Genomic DNA, 19,225 nt, shown 5'->3' on the forward strand with positions numbered 1-19,225 from the left:
TGTAAATGGGCTAAGCTTTTGGACCAATCTATTTTTTCTTCCTAAGTTTTTGGACTTAATTGGAAGTAAGATTTTGTTTAGTTGCCAATAGGACCACACTCACACATGCACACCCTCAACCCATGTACATTCTCTTTCCTCCTTTTAGAATTTTCTGCAAATTCCATACAGTTGTACGGACAAACCTTGGACCAATAATTTCATGCATAGATCGAAGCTTTGAAGGTTGGCTTTGGACTTCTAGCAAGCCCAGGAACTCATCCATACCCTTGGTTGGACGTGAAGCCTTCAAAAACCCGAGAACCAAGAATTCCCGATTTGGTGCACTGTTCATGCAAATGTGACCGTGAAGTTTTCAGGGAGTTATAAGGTTCTAGGAAGCTTTAGGACATCTTCACGAAGCTCGGAGAAGAATTTTGAAGTGTTTTAGACGTCGGGAAGCTCGAGTTCATTGAGTTGCAGAGGTTACCAGAGTGTTCGAGGTTTTCCTGGCGAGATTTCGTTTGTTTTCGGGCTCCAAAGTGGTAAGATCATGTTCTCCTAGTTGAGAGCATCATTTTGGTGAAAATTTCATGAATTTTGGTGTTGAAATGAGTGAGTTATCAAGATTTAAAGTTTTTCCAGAAACCGACGACGCAGTTGCGACCGGCGCCAGACTCCGGCGAAGCAAGGAAGGAGAAGGAGAATATTCCATCAACTTTGAGGGAATATTCCTAACAACGATTAACAGTGTCAGATATATTTAACGGTATATTCCATCATTTAACGGAATATTCCCTAACATCGTTAGGGATTCCATCCAACGTGCTAGGCACGTGCCTACGTGTGGCCGTGCCTTGGCCGGCGCGTGGGTCGTCCAAAAATTATTTTAAAAATATGGGGATGTTTGGGGTGTTGAGTAGATCACGTTGTTATTTTCAAACACCCCATTTGAGTAATGTATGAGAAGTTATTAGCTAGTTTTGTTTAGGTGCTTGAAATTAATGTTTATATAGTGGTTTGCATATAGGTGAGACCTATCCTCAGGACGAGAGCAGTTAATTGAGACTTGGGGGCTACGACCCTTTGACATACCAGTGAGTGGGCTTTTGGTTTTCCATGTATACCTATATACTTGAGTTTTTCCCAGAAAATCGATTTAAATGAAATTATGTGTAGAAATGCCATGCATATTGATTTATACGTACATCATCACTGAATTTGTATGTTATGTGCATATTGTGATTTGACATGGTGGACACTCAAGTAAGTACCAGGTGAGTTGTAGATTGTTTATGTAATTAATGATTATGTGAGATGCGTTGAGAGCTCATAAACCTGCAACCTGGTGTTAGTGCTCCCGCCTGTGGTTAAGGCATAATCCTTCACGTGATGTTCACCTCCCGCACCATACGCTCACCTTGGATCCAAGTTAGGTGCACATTCCTGTCGTACAAAACACTATAGGTGGTTCCGACTCGTAGGTGACTCGCGATTATTCGTACAGTTTTCACGTGATCGTAGTACTTGAGCGTATTTATTTATACCCAGTCCTGTCGTACAGACCACTTTAGGTGGTTCCGACTCGTGTGCAGGTATATTTGTTGAGATGTGGATTTGAGCCGTACAGGTCACATTAGGTGACTTTGGCAAGATGGATGAGTTCTAGATTCATCCGTACATGTCACGTTAGGTGACTCCTGTTGACATATCATTTTGCATTAATTTATATCACATGGCTTACATATTTTTATGCTGAGATATTTAACATGGCATATTTGTGAATTTTGTTATTCTGAGCATGGTTGTGGTTTATGTATATATTCTATTTTCTAGAAAATTATACAGGTTTTACGACAAGGGGTTACTATCTTTGATAATTGAGATGGTTTTGAAAAGCTTTGTTTTTGCCTACTCACTTTCTTTTTTGCGCCCCTCTAGGTTCTAGTTAGGAGTGCTTTTGGTGACTTGTGAGGAATCCACGGCAACTCTAACAGATTATCACCATTGTAGGATTACCTTTGGTGTTGTATAATTAGTATTTGTCCTGCTGGACTGCACCTAGGCTACTTATTCTCTGGTTGTGAATTCACACTTAATTCGTATTGCAACTTATCTTATCTAGTGCTTTAGTTAGTTTGGTTTTTATTTATTCGTATTTCTTATATTATTATTGCTTCCACACTGTGCACATGGCTACGTCACCCTCACGTGACGGGCAGCACGCCTTGATTTCGATCGGGGTGTGTCATATACAATATATATCGGAAGGTAAAAGTAAATGTAAGGGTTCATGCTTCATAGTTGTTTCAAATATCTTCCCTTATTTTAAGTGTACCTGATTGGCAGAAAACGATAAAAGCCTTCAAATTCGTAGAAGACCCTTATTTTAAATATCTTCAAATATCTTCCCTTATTTTAATGCGTTGTATCATGTTCAACATAGAAAAACTAAATTGAATCAATAACATGTAGATGAATTCATTAAAATAATAAAGTAATCATATAAAAAGAATGATTAAAAACGTAATACTTTCCTGATTGAAGATCAAACTCTCTATAGCGCAGCGTCAAGAGTGTGCTGATGTCGTATTATAGGCCTATTTTACTAAATAATTATAGAGGACAGAGAGGGGGCGGCCGAGAGAGGAGAGAGATTTAATTGTGAGGTAAATTTCTTACCCCATTGTAACTTTATTTACAGTAGGCCAAATATGATAGGATTTACACAATCACATTCCTAAATTATCATGTGGTGGGAAAATACGACACTTGGGTGGGTCCAATAGCACTAATTTCTTTTGGTGAAAAAAAAAAAAAAAAAAAAACCACGTCACTTTTAATAGCTGAAAATATAACTTTAGACTCTACAAGCTGAAACCAAAAAAAAAAAAAAAAAAAAAAAAAAAAAAAAAAGAAGATAGAAACCCACCTCCCTCCAATGTCTTATAATTACAAGAAAGTGCTTTTAATGCCAAAACAAGAAATCGTGATTTATAGGGTTCGAATTTGAATTCCATAGATAATATGGAAGGTCTTGTCTATAATGATAGGCAAATAAAAGACTTTATCAAAAAATTTATTTATACACAATGTTTTGAAAATTTGGTTGAATTTTTCAAGTCTGAAATTGAATAAGTAAACAATTGAATTGGATTCAGTTGGATCGTACCAACAAAATCGAGCGCTAACACAAGAAAGAAGTAATGGCGGCCAACAAGAGCAAAGAAAAGAAGAGCAAACCCCTCTTAGCTAACAAATATGAACCCCCTTCGAGTACCCCTATCATAGAAATAGAAAACAAAACATGAATTTTTATGATCCGCTAAAGAATCAAATCTATATCAATGTTCCTGCTATTCTATATTTCCTTGAAAAAGGTGCTCAACCTACAAAAACTGTTCATGATATTTCAAAAAGGGCGGGGGAATCGAGAATGAAGTTTTCATTATGTAAATGCTAACTCATGAATTAGTAACTACATCCAATCTTCAAAAAAATTCAATTTTTTCAAACTTTCTCTATTTCGAATCAAAGAATTTGTAGATCTATTACGCCAAAAATGGGAGTGGTCTAGGGTTATGAACTTATAAGCTATAATATGATGATCAAGTCTACTAGGATCTCCTATAAAAAAATAAAAGATCATTCATACATAGCATAGTCCAAGTGATCCCACTTAAAATCTTTACTGAACTATGACTGGCCATCATATTAGCAAATAAACGTATTCCTGGGCTTAATGCGCCAAAACAATGAAAAATTAGCTCAAGGAGTACTAAAAAGGGTAGGGCAGGGTGCCCCTGATTTAAAAGAAGGGTCGAGCTAATGTTCGAGTACCAGGCACCACGGCGCTGAAGTAACTCATGCCAGCCTACGAGGAAAAGCTCGAATGACCTTCAACAAAAGTGTACATGTACAATGTAGACATCGAAATTTCAGTAAAATAAATGTTAACCAATGTATTAAAATTACAACATTTATTTACTTCACCAACCTCACACACACTTACTTCACCTACAACATCCACTTACTTCACCTACAACCTCCACTTACCTCACCTACAACATCCACTTACTTCACCTACAACCTCCACTTACCTCACCTACAACCTCCACTCACTTCACCAAAAAAATGAATGGTGGTGATTCACTCTCAAAACCTATAAATAGGCTTCTCCATCAAGAGGAATAGGGGAACCAATTCACAAATACATTTCTCTACTCCCAAAATGGAAGAGAATACTCCCCACACATCCAAAATCCTTGAAGCTTTGAAACTCTAAAGCTCTCAAGCATCCAACCCCCAAATTCCCAAGAATCCCGAAGAATGGAGAAAGCATTCTTCATTCTTCGTCAAATCCTCCTTCAAGATCAAGCCCCGACGGCCCTTGAAGAACTTCCACCAACTCAAGATCAAGCCCCGACAGCCCTTGAAGAAAGTGTTCATCGTTCATCCTAAGATCAAGCCCCAACGGCCATTTGGATCAACAGCACAAACAAATCCACACATCCAATCGTTCTTCAAGATTAAGCCCAAAAGCCCTTGAAGATCCGCTCATCCATCAACCTTCAAGATCAAGCCCAAAAGCCCTTGAAGAAATCCACACAACCATTATTCAAGATCAAGCCCCGACGGCCCTTGAAGAAAGTATTCATCATTCATCATCCGTTCATCCTAAGATCAAGCCCCAACGGCCCTTTGGATCAATAACCTCAACAAACCCATACACCCATTCTTCAAGATCAAGCCCAAACGCCCCTTGAAGATTCATTCATCATCCGTTCATCCTAAGATCAAGCCCCAACGGCCCTTTGGATCAACGACCTTAACAAACCTATACACCCATTCTTCAAGAACAAGCCCAACCCCCCTTGAAGACCCGTTCATCCAAGATCAAGCTCCGACGGCCCTTGGATCAACAAACAAATCCACACATCTATTCTTCAAGATCAAGCCCAAAAGCCCCCCTTGAAGAAAACCAACTGTTCATTCAAGATCAAGCCTCAACGGCCCTTGAAGAAAACCAACCGTTCTTCAAGATCAAGCCCAAAAGCACTTGAAGATCCGCTCATCCATCAACATTCAAGATCAAGCCCTGAAGGCCCTTGAAGAAACTTCCATCAACCTTCAAGATCAAAGCCACGAAGGCCCTTGAAGAAACTTACAACTGTTCATCCAAGATCAAGCCTCGACGGCCCTTGGATCAACAAATCTACATCTTACGGAGATAGAATCAGAGGACCAAATTTGAGAGAGATCGTAACCCCAAAATCATTAAACACAAAAATATTATTTTTGTACACGTTATCTTGTTTCTTGTTTCAAGAAATTTTTCGTGTTCACAAACTTGGCATGCCCAGTGGGACAATCTTTACCTCTCATCTCTGTCTCTGTTCAAGATATTCACGCACACTCCATGGTTTCAAACAAAGAACAAGTCATGACCATCGGCGCTACCTCCATTGAAAAACAACTGGTTCAGATGAAGGAAACAATTACAAGGCTGATAAAGACTGCGGAGGAGAAAAACTTACAAACCACCAGACTCATTAACCGTCTGGAGGCGCAGCATGGCGTCAAAGTGAAACCAAGTTCTCTTCCAACTAAGAGGACCGAAGAAGGCTTCAACCCAAACGCCTACAAACTCATGTCAAAGGCCGGGTATGACTTCGCTTCTTCTGAGGCGGCTGGAAAGAAGGTTTCAAACACTGTCAATGACAAAGAACGTAACCTCACCAAAACTCAAAAGAAGTTGAAGGAGCATGGTTACGGAGTTGACAACAACAAAGCCGGACTTGGCTTCACACCAAATGCACCCGTGAAGATTTCAAGCAAAGTGAAGAAAGCTAGCGCTCAACACATCAGCGTGAGCATTTAACAAGACCAAAAAGAGCCTAAACCCGCCCCTTGGACGTCGGTCTTCGATAGGATGAGCCATTCAAGCTCCAGAATTTCAGTGCTTAATCGCATTGGTAGTCGAGACCGAACCTCTGTCTTCAAGAGGTTTAACGCGCCAACATCCCAAAGCTCTGTTTTTTAAAGGTTGTTAAAGCCTAAGAAACAAAGCAACACAGCTATCTCTCCTCTGCGACGATCAGCTTCGGAAAGATTTGAAGATAATGAGAAGCCTTTTGGAAAGAGGAAGACAACACCAAAGGAAGAAAAGTTCGATGGGTTAGTAGAAAAAGACGACGTTCGAAGCTTGATTCCTTCAAGGATGAAGTGCCAAGCAATCCTAGAGGTCGACACAAAAGGACCACTGAAGGTAAGGAGGTGCATCATCGTCCACACTGGCAAATCTTCATGCCAACAAACCCAAGAGAACGGCACTGAAGATGAAATCCCTAAGAAAGATGTCACTTCTGGCTCTTTCGACTCAAAGTCTTCACCTCGACTGTTGGGGGCATGCTCCAAGTCAAGTGAAATTGAAGGATGGACTCATGTCACTCCGAAGAAACTGCACGAGAAACATATGTCTTCTCCACAAGTGCACCAATCAGAAAGGAGGGAAATCAGCTTTCGCCAACCTCCAAAGCAATGTGAAAATGTTGAAGATAAGAAAATTTCAACACAAAGATCGTTCATGCGGGATCTTTTCTTCCTCGAAGACTTATTCAATTTCTCGATCAAGGCTCCTTGCTATGAAGATTGTGAGGAATGCATTTCGAAGATCGCTTCGAAGAAATTGGACAAGCAGCAACCATCTTGTCCACAAGTTTATCAGTCGAAAAGGGGGCAAAACAACTCTTGTCAACCTCCAGAACAATGTGAAAGTGTTGGAGATAATGAAATTTCGACACAAAGATCGTCCATCCCCATCACAATGTGCGACCTCTTCCCAGAAGACTTCTTCAATTACTCGGTCAAGGCTCCTTCCTATGAAGATTGCGAGGAACGCCTCTCCCAGATCGCTTGACAAATCCACAACAACAACCAAAGCTCCTTGTCCGCACGAGCATAAAAGGCGACAACAAATGCTCCTTGCCTGCATGAGCTGAAACTGCAAATGGCACCAAAAGCTCCTTGTCTGCACGAGTTGAAACTGCAAACGACACCAAAAGCTCCTCGCTCGTACAAGCCTAAAAGGCGACAACAAACGCTCCTTGCCTGCATGAGCTGAAACTGCAAACGGCACCAAAAGCTCCTTGCCTGCACGAGCTGAAACTGCAAACGGCACCAAAAGCTCATCGTTCGCACGAGCCTAAAAGGTGACAACCAAACGCTCATTGCCTGCATGAGCTAAAACTGCAAATGGCACCAAAAGCTCCTTGTCTGCACGAGTTGAAACTGCAAACGACACCAAAAGCTCCTCGCTCGCACGAGCCTAAAAGGCGACAACAAACGCTCCTTGCCTGCATGAGCTGAAACTGCAAACGGCACCAAAAGCTCCTTGTCTGCACGAGTTGAAACTGCAAACGACACCAAAAGCTCCTCGTTCGCACGAGCCTAAAAGGTGACAACAAACGCTCCTTGCCTGCATGAGCTGAAACTGCAAACGGCACCAAAAGCTCCTTGTCTGCACGAGTTGAAACTGCAAACAACAACCAAAGCTCCTCGTTCGCACGAGCCTAAAAGGTGACAACAAACGCTTCTGGCCCGCAAGAGCATAAACTGTGTACGGCAAAATCATTATCAAAATCACCAAAAAAAAAAAAAAAAAAAAGGAAATAACACATCTTGGTGATATATATGTTTTATCTATATTTAGCACAATACACTGAATAAAATAAAGCATGTCCATTGATCTCCGAGAAATTACAAGTGCGTACAAAAAAAAAAAAAAAAAAAAAAAAGGAGCTTTCACAAAGGTTGTTCACGTGAAGCCCCACTACTTGGCAAAACTCCAGGAGCGGGAGGCATCGAAGATAGATCATTTGAGGCCTCAATACTTGGTGGAATGCTAGATGACGCAGGAAAAAGGTGCCTCTGGAAGAAAGCCGCAAGCCTTTGACGGTCACTTTGAATTCGACCTTCAGATTCTTGCAGCTGATCAAGCTTCCTCTTCATGCTCGTCGAATAATTATTTGCAAGCACGTACAAACCTCTATTCTCGCGCTTAAGCTGTTGGATCTCTTGTTTAAGATTTTCCACCTCCGCCATCAATGATTCAACTTGACGGGATCGAGCAAGTAGGCGTTGGCCCATGTTGGACACGGAGCCCGCACACTGAACACTGAGAGCTAGGGACTTTTGAACGGCCAACTCATCGGACCGTCCTGAAAGCAGCCTACTATCTCTAGGAGTGAGGAGGTTCCTAGCTACTATTGTAGCTGTTGTTGCATCCTTCATCACGGAGTCTTCACCTGTAAGAGGGCCACTAGAAGATAAGAAAGACGGGCACCATACATTACCCTGACGCGGCGCACCCGTATCACTGCTGAGACTCAAATCTAAGCAAATGTTAGATGAGTTAGCCATTTTCAAAGGTGTTAAAAGAGAAGGGTTGGATGGAGTAAAATCTCAAAGGGCCGTTAAAACAAAATACACCGGAGACGATTTTCATGAATGGGCAATCTTCAAAGTGTGCATGTTGGAGGTGATCGATACCTCTATAAAAGGAGATGCGACACAACCACCGATTCAAAAAAAAAATTGAAGAGACACCACTCTTCAAATCTTAAAAGCCGGATTTTCCTGCGTAAAGTTCGGCAACGCTCTTCAGACACAATCTCGGCTTTTCAGATAACACGTGCAACTTTGTCAAAGATCTCTGACAAAGTTGAAAATGCGTGGAGGTCATTATCCCAACTACCACACTTTTGCCGACGAGCGTGGGTGACAAAGCCGCATCCGCACTACTACTTGCCATTAAAATTTCTATATATGTCAACATTCATGGCAAGGCATACATCCAAAAACGCATGACTCTTCTTCTCGGCCGAGAATGTAGCTGCAACCAAACCTCTCAACATGGCTGTTTATTCATAAATTGAAGAGGCATTTGCTCAAAAAATCGAAGAAGCGTTTGTTCAGAAATCAAAGAGGTAACACCCTCCGAACCTCAAAAGCTGGGCCGCTTATTCAAGGATCGAAGAGTCATCACTCTTTGAATTTCAAAAAACGGATTTGCTGGATCAAAACTTGTCAGTACCTTTCACATGTAACCTCAACTTTGCAGACATTACAAGCAACTTTGTCAAAGATTTCTGACAAAGTTGAGAACGCGTAAATCTTACTGTTTCAATTACCCAACAGTTGTCGACAATGGTAAAGGAACAGTACCACCACTTGCTATTGGGAAATCCCTATATATGTCGACCTTCATCTTTTATGGCAAGGCAGACCTGCAAAAAATGCCCAACTCTTCCTCACCTCTGAGGGCGCACTCCCAGCAAAGCCTCTCGAAATACTCAATTTTCTTCTTCCCCAAAGAAGATACAAGATGCCTGGACTACAGATGAGGCAGGAGGAAACAGTAGATCGAAGCATGTGGAGACAAGCACAACAAATATATGTGCTGATTCATTCGCTGCTTCTTCAAAAGCAAAAGTATCTCATATCATCAAGGGCGAAAGCAAAGGTATCTCATATCATGCATTTTCCCTATCTTTTCCTTTGCCTTTGTTCTCCTTTGCCTTTGTTCTTGCCTCCAAGGTAAGGAGAAAGAAAGCAATCAGTCGGAACCCGAAATCAAACTTCCGATCTGGAACTGATTGCCCAGAACCTTTGCCTGGTTGCTTACCTAGCGTTGCTCTCGAGTGCTCGTCTTCAACTGTTGGTGAGTCTTGAATTCCCTCAGCGCAGACTTCAGGACAGGCGACGAAGTGTCGGCTCTTTACACTGAAGCTGCTAAGCATAGATGAATTGCTGAGAAGTGATGCCTTGAAAGACCATTTAAAGGCAAAGGGTTGCGCACCACCTCGGCTATGTAAAAGAAACAAGCAGAGAAGAATGCGGTAGGAGCTGGAACAAACTGCTGGAGCACGACGCCTTCCCCTGCAGCACCATCCAGGTAAAAGGAGTTAAGTTCAGACCTTCGGAGGAGACCAAAAGAATCCTCCAGCCCAGTTCAAGATTAAGCCTGTGGAAAATCAACGATTGGAGGAAACCAGAAAATCTTCCAGTCGAACTCAAGATCAAGCCTCGATGGCCCTTGAAGAAATCACAAGTCCGATCCAAAATCAAGTGTTCACCACCCTTGAATCAAATTCAACTCTAGATAAAAGGAGTTAAATTCAGACCTTCGGAGGAGACCAAAAGAATCCTCCAGCCTAGTTCAAGATTAAGCCTGTGGAAAATCAACGATTGGAGGAAACCAGAAAATCTTCCAGTCGAACTCAAGATCAAGCCTCGATGGCCCTTGAAGAAATCACAAGTCCGATTCAAAATCAAGTGTTCACCACCCTTGAATCAAATTCAACTCCAGATAAAAGGAGTAAGTTCAGACCTTCGGGGGAGACCAAAAGAATCCTCCAGCCCAGTTCAAGATTAAGCCTGTGGAAAATCAACGATTGGAGGAAACCAGAAAATCTTCCAGTCGAACTCAAGATCAAGCCTCAATGGCCCTTGAAGAAATTTCCAGCCCAATTCAAGATCAAGCCTCGACGGCCCTTGGGTTGACATCTACATTAAGGGACTTCAAAACGCATCTTCTACACGTGACAAACACATGTCTACGACGCGCCTTGAAGTGGGGGCATTTGTAGACATCGAAATTTCAGTAAAATAAATGTTAACCAATGTATTAAAATTACAACATTTATTTACTTCACCAACCTCACACACTTACTTCACCTACAACATCCACTTACTTCACCTACAACCTCCACTTACCTCACCTACAACCTCCACTCACTTCACCAAAAAAATGAATGGTGGTGATTCACTCTCAAAACCTATAAATAGGCTTCTCCATCAAGAGGAATAGGGGAACCAATTCACAAATACATTTCTCTACTCCCAAAATGGAAGAGAATACTCCCCACACATCCAAAATCCTTAAAGCTTTGAAACTCTAAAGCTCTCAAGCATCCAACCCCCATATTCCCAAGAATCCCGAAGAATGGAGAAAGCACTCTTCATTCTTCGTCAAATCCTCCTTCAAGATCAAGCCCCGACGGCCCTTGAAGAACTTCCACCAACTCAAGATCAAGCCCCGACGGCCCTTGAAGAAAGTGTTCATCGTTCATCCTAAGATCAAGCCCCAACGACCCTTTGGATCAACAGCACAAACAAATCCACACATCCAATCGTTCTTCAAGATTAAGCCCAAAAGCCCTTGAAGAAATCCACACAACCATTATTCAAGATCAAGCCCCGACGGCCCTTGAAGAAAGTGTTCATCATTCATCATCCGTTCATCCTAAGATCAAGCCCCAACGGCCCTTTGGATCAACAACCTCAACAAACCCATACACCCATTCTTCAAGATCAAGCCCAAACGCCCCTTGAAGATTCATTCATCATCCGTTCATCCTAAGATCAAGCCCCAACGGCCCTTTGGATCAACGACCTCAACAAACCTATACACCCATTCTTCAAGAACAAGCCTAACCCCCCTTGAAGACCCGTTCATCCAAGATCAAGCCCCGACGGCCCTTGGATCAACAAACAAATCCACACATCTATTCTTCAAGATCAAGCCCAAAAGCCCCCCTTGAAGAAAACCAACTGTTCATTCAAGATCAAGCCTCAACGGCCCTTGAAGAAAACCAACCGTTCTTCAAGATCAAGCCCAAAAGCCCTTGAAGATCCGCTCATCCATCAACATTCAAGATCAAGCCCTGAAGGCCCTTGAAGAAACTTCCATCAACCTTCAAGATCAAAGCCACGAAGGCCCTTGAAGAAACTTACAACTGTTCATCCAAGATCAAGCCTCGATGGCCCTTGGATCAACAAATCTACATCTTACGGAGATAGAATCAGAGGACCAAATTTGAGAGAGATCGTAACCCCAAAATCATTAAACAAAAAAAATATTATTTTTGTACACGTTATTCCTGTTTCTTGTTTCAGGAATCTTTCGTGTTCACATACTCGAAATCAACACAAGTGGGTAGGTAGAGAATACCTAGGAGTGCGAGACAAACTTAGCAAAATAGCCCCGTAACTTTAGGATATTGTAATTGTAAGATGGTGATTGTAATAAATACATATATTCACATAAACTATGTCTGATCGTCAGATGATGATTATCATTTTTTTTAACACACAATATTATCTGCATTAAGACGATCTCCAACCCTTGGAGTAAAACTCAAATTCTAGGTTCTAAACTTACCCCAACTTACTCCAACCCTTGGGGCAAATATGAGTTTACCCTTGGGGCAAATATGAGTTTTTTTGTCAAAACTCATTTCTGAGACAAATTTAGCCTAGAATCCCCCCCCCCCCCAACTTAATGGGGCTGGCCATCATATATGTGTACTTTTTTTAGTTTTATTTTTATAAATCAATTGAATTCAACGGCTAAAATCTAATATGATTAAATCCAAAGGTAAAAAAAATAAAAAATCTATCGGTATAAATTTAAATTCAACGGCTAAAGTAATTAAAAAAAATTATTTTATGTGTTTTATATTCTTTCATAGTGTTTCACCAGTTTCATGGTGTTAGTTTAGTAATTTTTCAATATTTATCAGAATCTAAATATTTTTAGGTTATAATATTCATAAAATTAAATTAGGAAAGTCTACATATTTTTTTTTAAAGTAACTTTAAGAAGAAAAAAAATATTCTAAATTCATTCTTTAATAATCTCGGATTAAAAATTTAACTCATAAGGATTGGAGGAGAAAAATCATTTATGGGTTAAAATTTTTAAGTTTAAGTGTAGGCTTAGCCTCATAAAAAACTGACAATAATGTGATTCAAATTTACCTTGGATGAGAATCAAAACTAAAACTCTAACTTACAAGTAAAATAATATCATAAAATCGTAGTACTAAGTGATTTAAATACATATAATAGTGAAGGGATTATGTCTTACAATCGCAAAACTCATGACTTTTGACCATTTGACCATTTGACCATTTGACCATTTTACCATATCATGAAAACAATAGTAAAATTATGTGAGCGCCAAATCCCATAGTATAGCCTATAGTTTTCAATAACCATCTGTCTCTCTAGTAAAAGGGCTATTTTCTAGTTAACAGGCAAGGGGCTACAAATTATGGACCCGGCTTCTCTACCCTCTCATTTCTCATACACTTCTATCTCCTCTTATTTTGTATTGTCATGATTAAATCACGTCAATATTTTATACTGATTTTTTTTTATAGAGATAATAAGACAAAAAACAATAATAATATAGAATGTTGACGTAGCTTAACCGTGACCGCACAAATAGAAGGAATGAAAGTGTATGAGAAGTAGAAAGACAGAAAAGCCAGGTCCACAAAGTATAGCGTTCGAGTTCACTACTTGTAGCCCTAGAGCGAGCTATATTTAGCCCTTTCACAAAGCTTTTTTGTGAAGCATGAGGGAGATTCTATCTTTTTCTTCTCTCCTCACTTTTTATACACAAAAATACAAATATTTAGCCTTATATTGATAGAGATGAAAAAAATAGCCAATGAAAAAAATAGCCGACACTACATATTGAAAAAGGAAATAAGAATTACAGGACCAAAATATAGCCTTCCACTGTTACAGATGATTTCATCAGAGGGCATATAAAGTTTGAAGGAATGAACTTTCATTTATCTTTACTATAAAAAAAGTTTGATTCTCACCTTTCTCCCAATAAGGTAGAATAAAAAAGAGAACATAAAAACTAAATCTTCTACCTTTTATTTTCATATATTTTTAATTAATGAAAAGGCAAAAAAAGTTTCATTCTCACTTTTCTCCCATTAAGGTAGAAAAAAAAAAGAGAACATAAAAACAAAATCTTCTACTTTTTTTTTTTTTCATTTATATTTAATTAATGAAGAGGTATTCGAAGTTGAAATATCTTGAAATAATATAAAAAAAAGAAGAATCCGAAAGTTGATTGGCGTATCATTTTTCCTCGGTAATTATTGGCACTTTTAGCTGTCTATTGTGATATCCAAATGATCTATTGCGTCCATTGATTTCAGTTTCGCTACCCGCTGAAATTCTAATGCTCATAGTATTTCATAAGAAAATGAGGTTATTGTTGGCAAAACATATGAGTTTGACTCCTGTCATTGATAAATCACACAATGATTACTAGATAGAGGCTAAAATATCTCTGTGAATCTCGGCTTTCTAAAAGATGGACTATCGTGACTAAACCATCGACTGATCCTTTTAAAAAAAAAAAAAAAAAAAAACAACTTAACAGCGTCAGTCGAAAAATACATCTCAACGTGATAATGTGGTCCAATTAACTTTGGTTTTTATTATGAACAAACATTAACTTCGGTTAACTACATTCTTCATAAGGTAATGAGATTAATTAATTTGCACGTTTAGTAAGAACCGGAAGAGTTAACAAATTCACAGAAAACAGGGGGTTGATTAAGGCGGACTTAGCCACTTTCTGTCATCTTACCAAAAACCTCATCCTTTCGCCCTCAGCATGCATTGATACCACCAAAGCAAACTTCCTTAAAGAATGTGCACCCAAGATCACCTCATATTCACCGTCAGATCAAATCCAACGGCAGATACCTGCCAATATAAACAGGCGTGAACAAATGCACACTACCAACTCCTTCCCTTTGTCTTCCAAAACCAAAACAACGAACGATACCGCAGTAATCAGAAACGAAGAGTGAAGACTGAAGATCTCTGTCCCTTCGTTTCCGCCCAGAACTTTACCAAAATTACACTAACGCACCCGAACGACGGACAATAATGCACCAAAAGTCGGATTCGGATGTGACGATGAGCGTGGAGCAGTCGACGCCCCCGCGGTCGCCTCGCCGCCCGATTTACTACGTCCAGAGCCCCTCCAACCACGACGTCGATAAGATGTCTTACGGTTCGAGCCCCATCGGCTCGCCGCAGCACCACTACTACCACTGCTCCCCTGTGCACCACTCCCGCGAGTCCTCCACGTCGAGATTCTCCGCCTCCCTGAAAAACCCCCGCAGCATGTCCGCCTGGCGGAAGCTGCAGCGCGGCGACGAAGTGGAATTGTCCGAAGACGACGAAAGTGACTCCGCAGGCGACGACGGCGGCCCCGCGCGTAATATTAGGTTGTACTTCTGCTTCGCGCTGCTGTTCGTTGTACTCTTCACGGTGTTTTCTTTGATCTTGTGGGGCGCCAGCAAGGCTTACGAGCCTCGAGTCATTGTTAAGGTAATTACCGATAAATGATTTTCGCACTCTAGTTTTCTTTAACGTTTTCTTGTTACTTAATTTTCTGTAATTTATTTAATTAAAATAACAAAAATAAACATGAATAATGTGCTAAAAAGATGTTCTATTTATTTATGTTACTTGATTATCTTTTAATTTATTTAATCAATATAAGAAAAATATATTTTTTTATTTAACAAGAACTTAAATAAGACGATTAGTTGTTTGATTTTCTTTTAATTTATTTAATTAAAATATTCAAAAATTAACAGAGTGTGAACGTAGAGAAAAGAAAGCATGCCGGAATCACTTTGTTTAATTTTTTTACACGGTAATGGACCGAGTTGACTCGCTTGACGGGGATTTGATTTGATTTGACTGACGGCCTTTTGTTTTGGGGCGAGCAGAATATTGTGTTCGAGAGTTTCAATATACAGGCGGGGAGCGACAGGACGGGGGTGTCGACGGAATTGCTGTCGTTGAATTCGACGGTTAGGATGTCTTACAGGAATCCGGCGACATTCTTCGGCGTCCACGTCACTTCTACTCCATTGGAGCTCCACTATTACCAGCTCAAGGTTGCGTCCGGGCAGGTGCGTAATGTCCATTTTTACCGTCGATAACTAAGGGGAATATGAATAAATGCATGTTTGTGGATGGGTAATCTGGTCATTTTAACTTAACTTTAGATATGATTGAGTTCCAACGTTAATGGGTTTTGTACTTTGCTGGTTATATATTATGAGAATATTTTGTTAACTATAACCAGGTGGTGTTGATTTTTACTGTTTACTTATGTTAGCTGAGTTTATTTTTTGATATTTATATTGATAGATATAAATAAAGTAACGAACATTGTAACTGCATTCTGCTAAAAAAATTTAAAATTTTAATATATGTAGAGTAAACTGACAGAAACTTTAAAATTTAAACTATTGTAATGGAAATAATAGAAAATAGATCATCACTGAATTTCTTCTACAAAGATTATCAAATTAAATGATTCAGGTTTTTCAAATTTTATTCATCGGTTCATCTGTTTTGATTTTTTTTAAAATTATTATAATTTTTTATTCTTGAATATAATTTGAAAGATTTGAATTATTTGATCGGATAACTTTGATAACTTTGATGGAAAAAAGCATCTCTTTCCGAAATAATACGGTTCGAGTTTTATGGGGGGTGTGGGTGTGGGGTCAAAACAGCAGACGTCGGGAGTTGGGACAGCAGTTGAAGGTTTAATCGTCTTTATTGGGGTGACTGAAAAGCTGTGTGTTCTGCCAGAGCATGAAAGCCCCAACACCTTTAATACAAACATCTCTGTGGGGACGCGTGGGCTCAATGTTGTTAGGTTAAATGTGAAAATGGTTTGACCAAAAACAATGAATATATGAAAATGGTTGTATTGTGAGTCTAGAGTGATCCGAGTTGTTATGTGATGTTACTGATTAAAGATTCACGACGTTATACTCATAGTGTAGATGTAAATTGTAAACGTGAATATATGACACTAATAGTCACACTAAAAAAATTCATAGATATGAGATATAATGTTTATAAATATATTGTTATAGGTCAGACAATAAAAAAGAATGACATGTAGAGTATGTGTTCGTCTTGAAAAAAATCATTGAAGCAAATTCTTTATGAGGTGGGTTGTTTAGGGCTTAATGTTATTGCATCTGTGAGTTGGTAACAACACATGGCGATATAGTGTTCACGTCAAAAACCTACTAAAGTAGAGTTTTCTTCATTTGGGATAACCATGATCAAAACTACTCGATTAGTTTGAAATTTTCATATTTCTATGCAATATCTATATGCATTACTATATATGCTCTTGCAATCACACATAAGAGTAGGTTAAATTCCAAAGATTGACGGATTTCAATGGAGATTGGAGAATCAGAATCCACTTTTTAGCTATTTGTTCATCTTTTAATTGGTAAAAGTCTTCAAGGACCACCAAAAGCCGGGTGATGATTCCAACTTCTGAAGACATGGCCTTTTTTTATCTTGTAGCTCAAGTCATTTGATAGTTCGGCATTGCCAAAAAGATACCCCCGTTTATTATTTATTTTTTTGGTGGTCAATAAACTGGATGGAAGGTAATGCAAGTAATGTACATGAAAACATAGGAATTAGTACATAAATCAAGAAATTAAAAGGGTTAACTGGAAGTACTGCTTTTAGTGATCGCCATTTATGTTCAGAACTGATAACAAGATCACTACCTAGCTTGAAGCATTTTTTTGGTCAGTTTGCAGCAAGTTTGGACGTCCTTATGACCCTTATTGATTATTTAACTGAGACCCTTTTTTCCGATGAAATGAAACAGATTGAAAACTTCTACCAAGCAAGGAAGACGCATCGAACAATAAGGACGGTTGTGCTAGGGTACCAAGTGGCTCTTTACGGTGGAATTTCAGATATTCAACATGTTAAAGAGGATCAGCAGAGAGTGGTAATACCACTAAATCTGACGTTCGTTGTGAGGTCAAGAGCCGACATTTTGGGAAAACTAGTGAAGTCCAAGTTTTATGAGAGAATCAGATGTTCTGTCACCCTTAGAGGAAGCACACTAGGCAAGCACTCTAATTTGACAGACTATTGTGTGTACGACTGAATGATATACTATACTCTGTTTATCACTTGTAATTTTTTAGGGGATCTCTTAGTGTGGATTAATTGTACCAATTCAACTGCTTAGATTATCTTGATGTCTCAAGCCGCATCTCTTTCTCGATGAAGTTCTGCATGATTTGGTTAGTTCAGAAGTAAGCCTGAACTTTAAAATCTTTGCTCAGCCCGAGCATTCCTACCTTACCTTGACTTGAGCGCTAGGGAATTATCCAGTGGCCAAGCTCACTATGCGGCAACAACATCCATCCAACAAGCTATTCTTCTTGTTAGCGAAGGCTTCTCGAAAATGAGTTGGTGGGATTAATAGGAGCGGAAGATGCTAGACACTGGAAGGACTTTGGAAAGAACCGAAATGAGCAGCTACAGGGGCCAAAATGGAAAAGGTACGAAGCAAAGTAACTAGCTAGTTAATTTAAAATGAAAACTAATAAAAAAAGGGCTTGAAAACTTTGAGTTTTAACGATATAGACAAAATAAAAGGTAAAATGAATAATACCAAAATTGATTTTTTTAGTGTGAAAGTATGATTTTTCGTTAAAGCAAATAGTACCGGAAGCTCTTCATTAAAGTTTTTTAATTTAAAATACACTCCTCTGGTCAGTTAGAAAAGCAATAAAGTCAAGATAAGACTATAAAGAAAAGGATTTTTAATGTACCCTCAATACATCTTGCAATAAAGTCAAGATAAGACTATAAAGAAAAGGATTTTTAATGTACCCTCAATACATCTTGCTAGCATGCATATAGTCTCATTTAAAAATAAAAATAAAAATTTCCCCAATTAATTAGAATTGAATCCAATAGGCCCCTCGTTACTGCCTAGAGGAGAAGTCATACGTAGGAATTACAAGATCAGGACCCGTGGTTTCCAAGCCAATTGGCCAGACGACGACGACTTCACTTATTAGATTAGTAGTATTAGCCGTGCCGCATGCTCGTTTTGATCGGGAGAGCGGTGGGCACTACATAGAGGTGTTCTCCACCAATCAAGTAACCACCAACACAACATCAAAGTACGTTGCCCAATTATGCAATCATGTCCAGGGTTCTTCGCACCTGGATAGTACAAGGACCCTTGTGCCTTGGCCCTTGATCAGATAAAGTTGTCATCCCTATGATCCACAATTAAAAATGAGAGGAAGATTTTTATAAAGAAGTGAGTTTATATTGATGGCCTTTGTTAAACAGAGAGCAAACGGGCGACAAGTTATTTAATTTGGTGGTCGATAAATTTACCAGTCATAGCCTATGGCTTCATCTTTCACTCCTGCCTGGTAAAGGAATTACTTGCTTGCAACCAAACAAGCGCATTCGATTCTTAGAATATGTCACTTGTTTTTTGATATATGTATTATGTGCAAAAGCATGCGAAGAAAACAACGGGCAA

The 19,225-nt window shown here is 39.5% G+C and overlaps 1 protein-coding gene across 1 annotated transcript; it reads left to right on the forward strand.

The window, feature by feature from the left end:
• Nucleotides 1–14,474: 14,474 nt before the first annotated feature.
• Nucleotides 14,475–17,964, forward strand: LOC137727337 (uncharacterized). The gene is made up of 3 exons (XM_068466204.2): nucleotides 14,475–15,195; nucleotides 15,603–15,788; nucleotides 17,534–17,964. Exons 1-3 carry the CDS (start codon nucleotides 14,749–14,751, stop codon nucleotides 17,819–17,821), a joined length of 921 nt encoding a protein of 306 aa, XP_068322305.2. The 5' UTR covers nucleotides 14,475–14,748; the 3' UTR covers nucleotides 17,822–17,964.
• Nucleotides 17,965–19,225: the final 1,261 nt, after the last annotated feature.

Source organism: Pyrus communis, chromosome 10, assembly GCF_041283825.1.
Source record: "Pyrus communis isolate YQ-2024b chromosome 10, ASM4128382v1, whole genome shotgun sequence".
NCBI classification, from domain to species: domain Eukaryota; kingdom Viridiplantae; phylum Streptophyta; class Magnoliopsida; order Rosales; family Rosaceae; genus Pyrus; species Pyrus communis.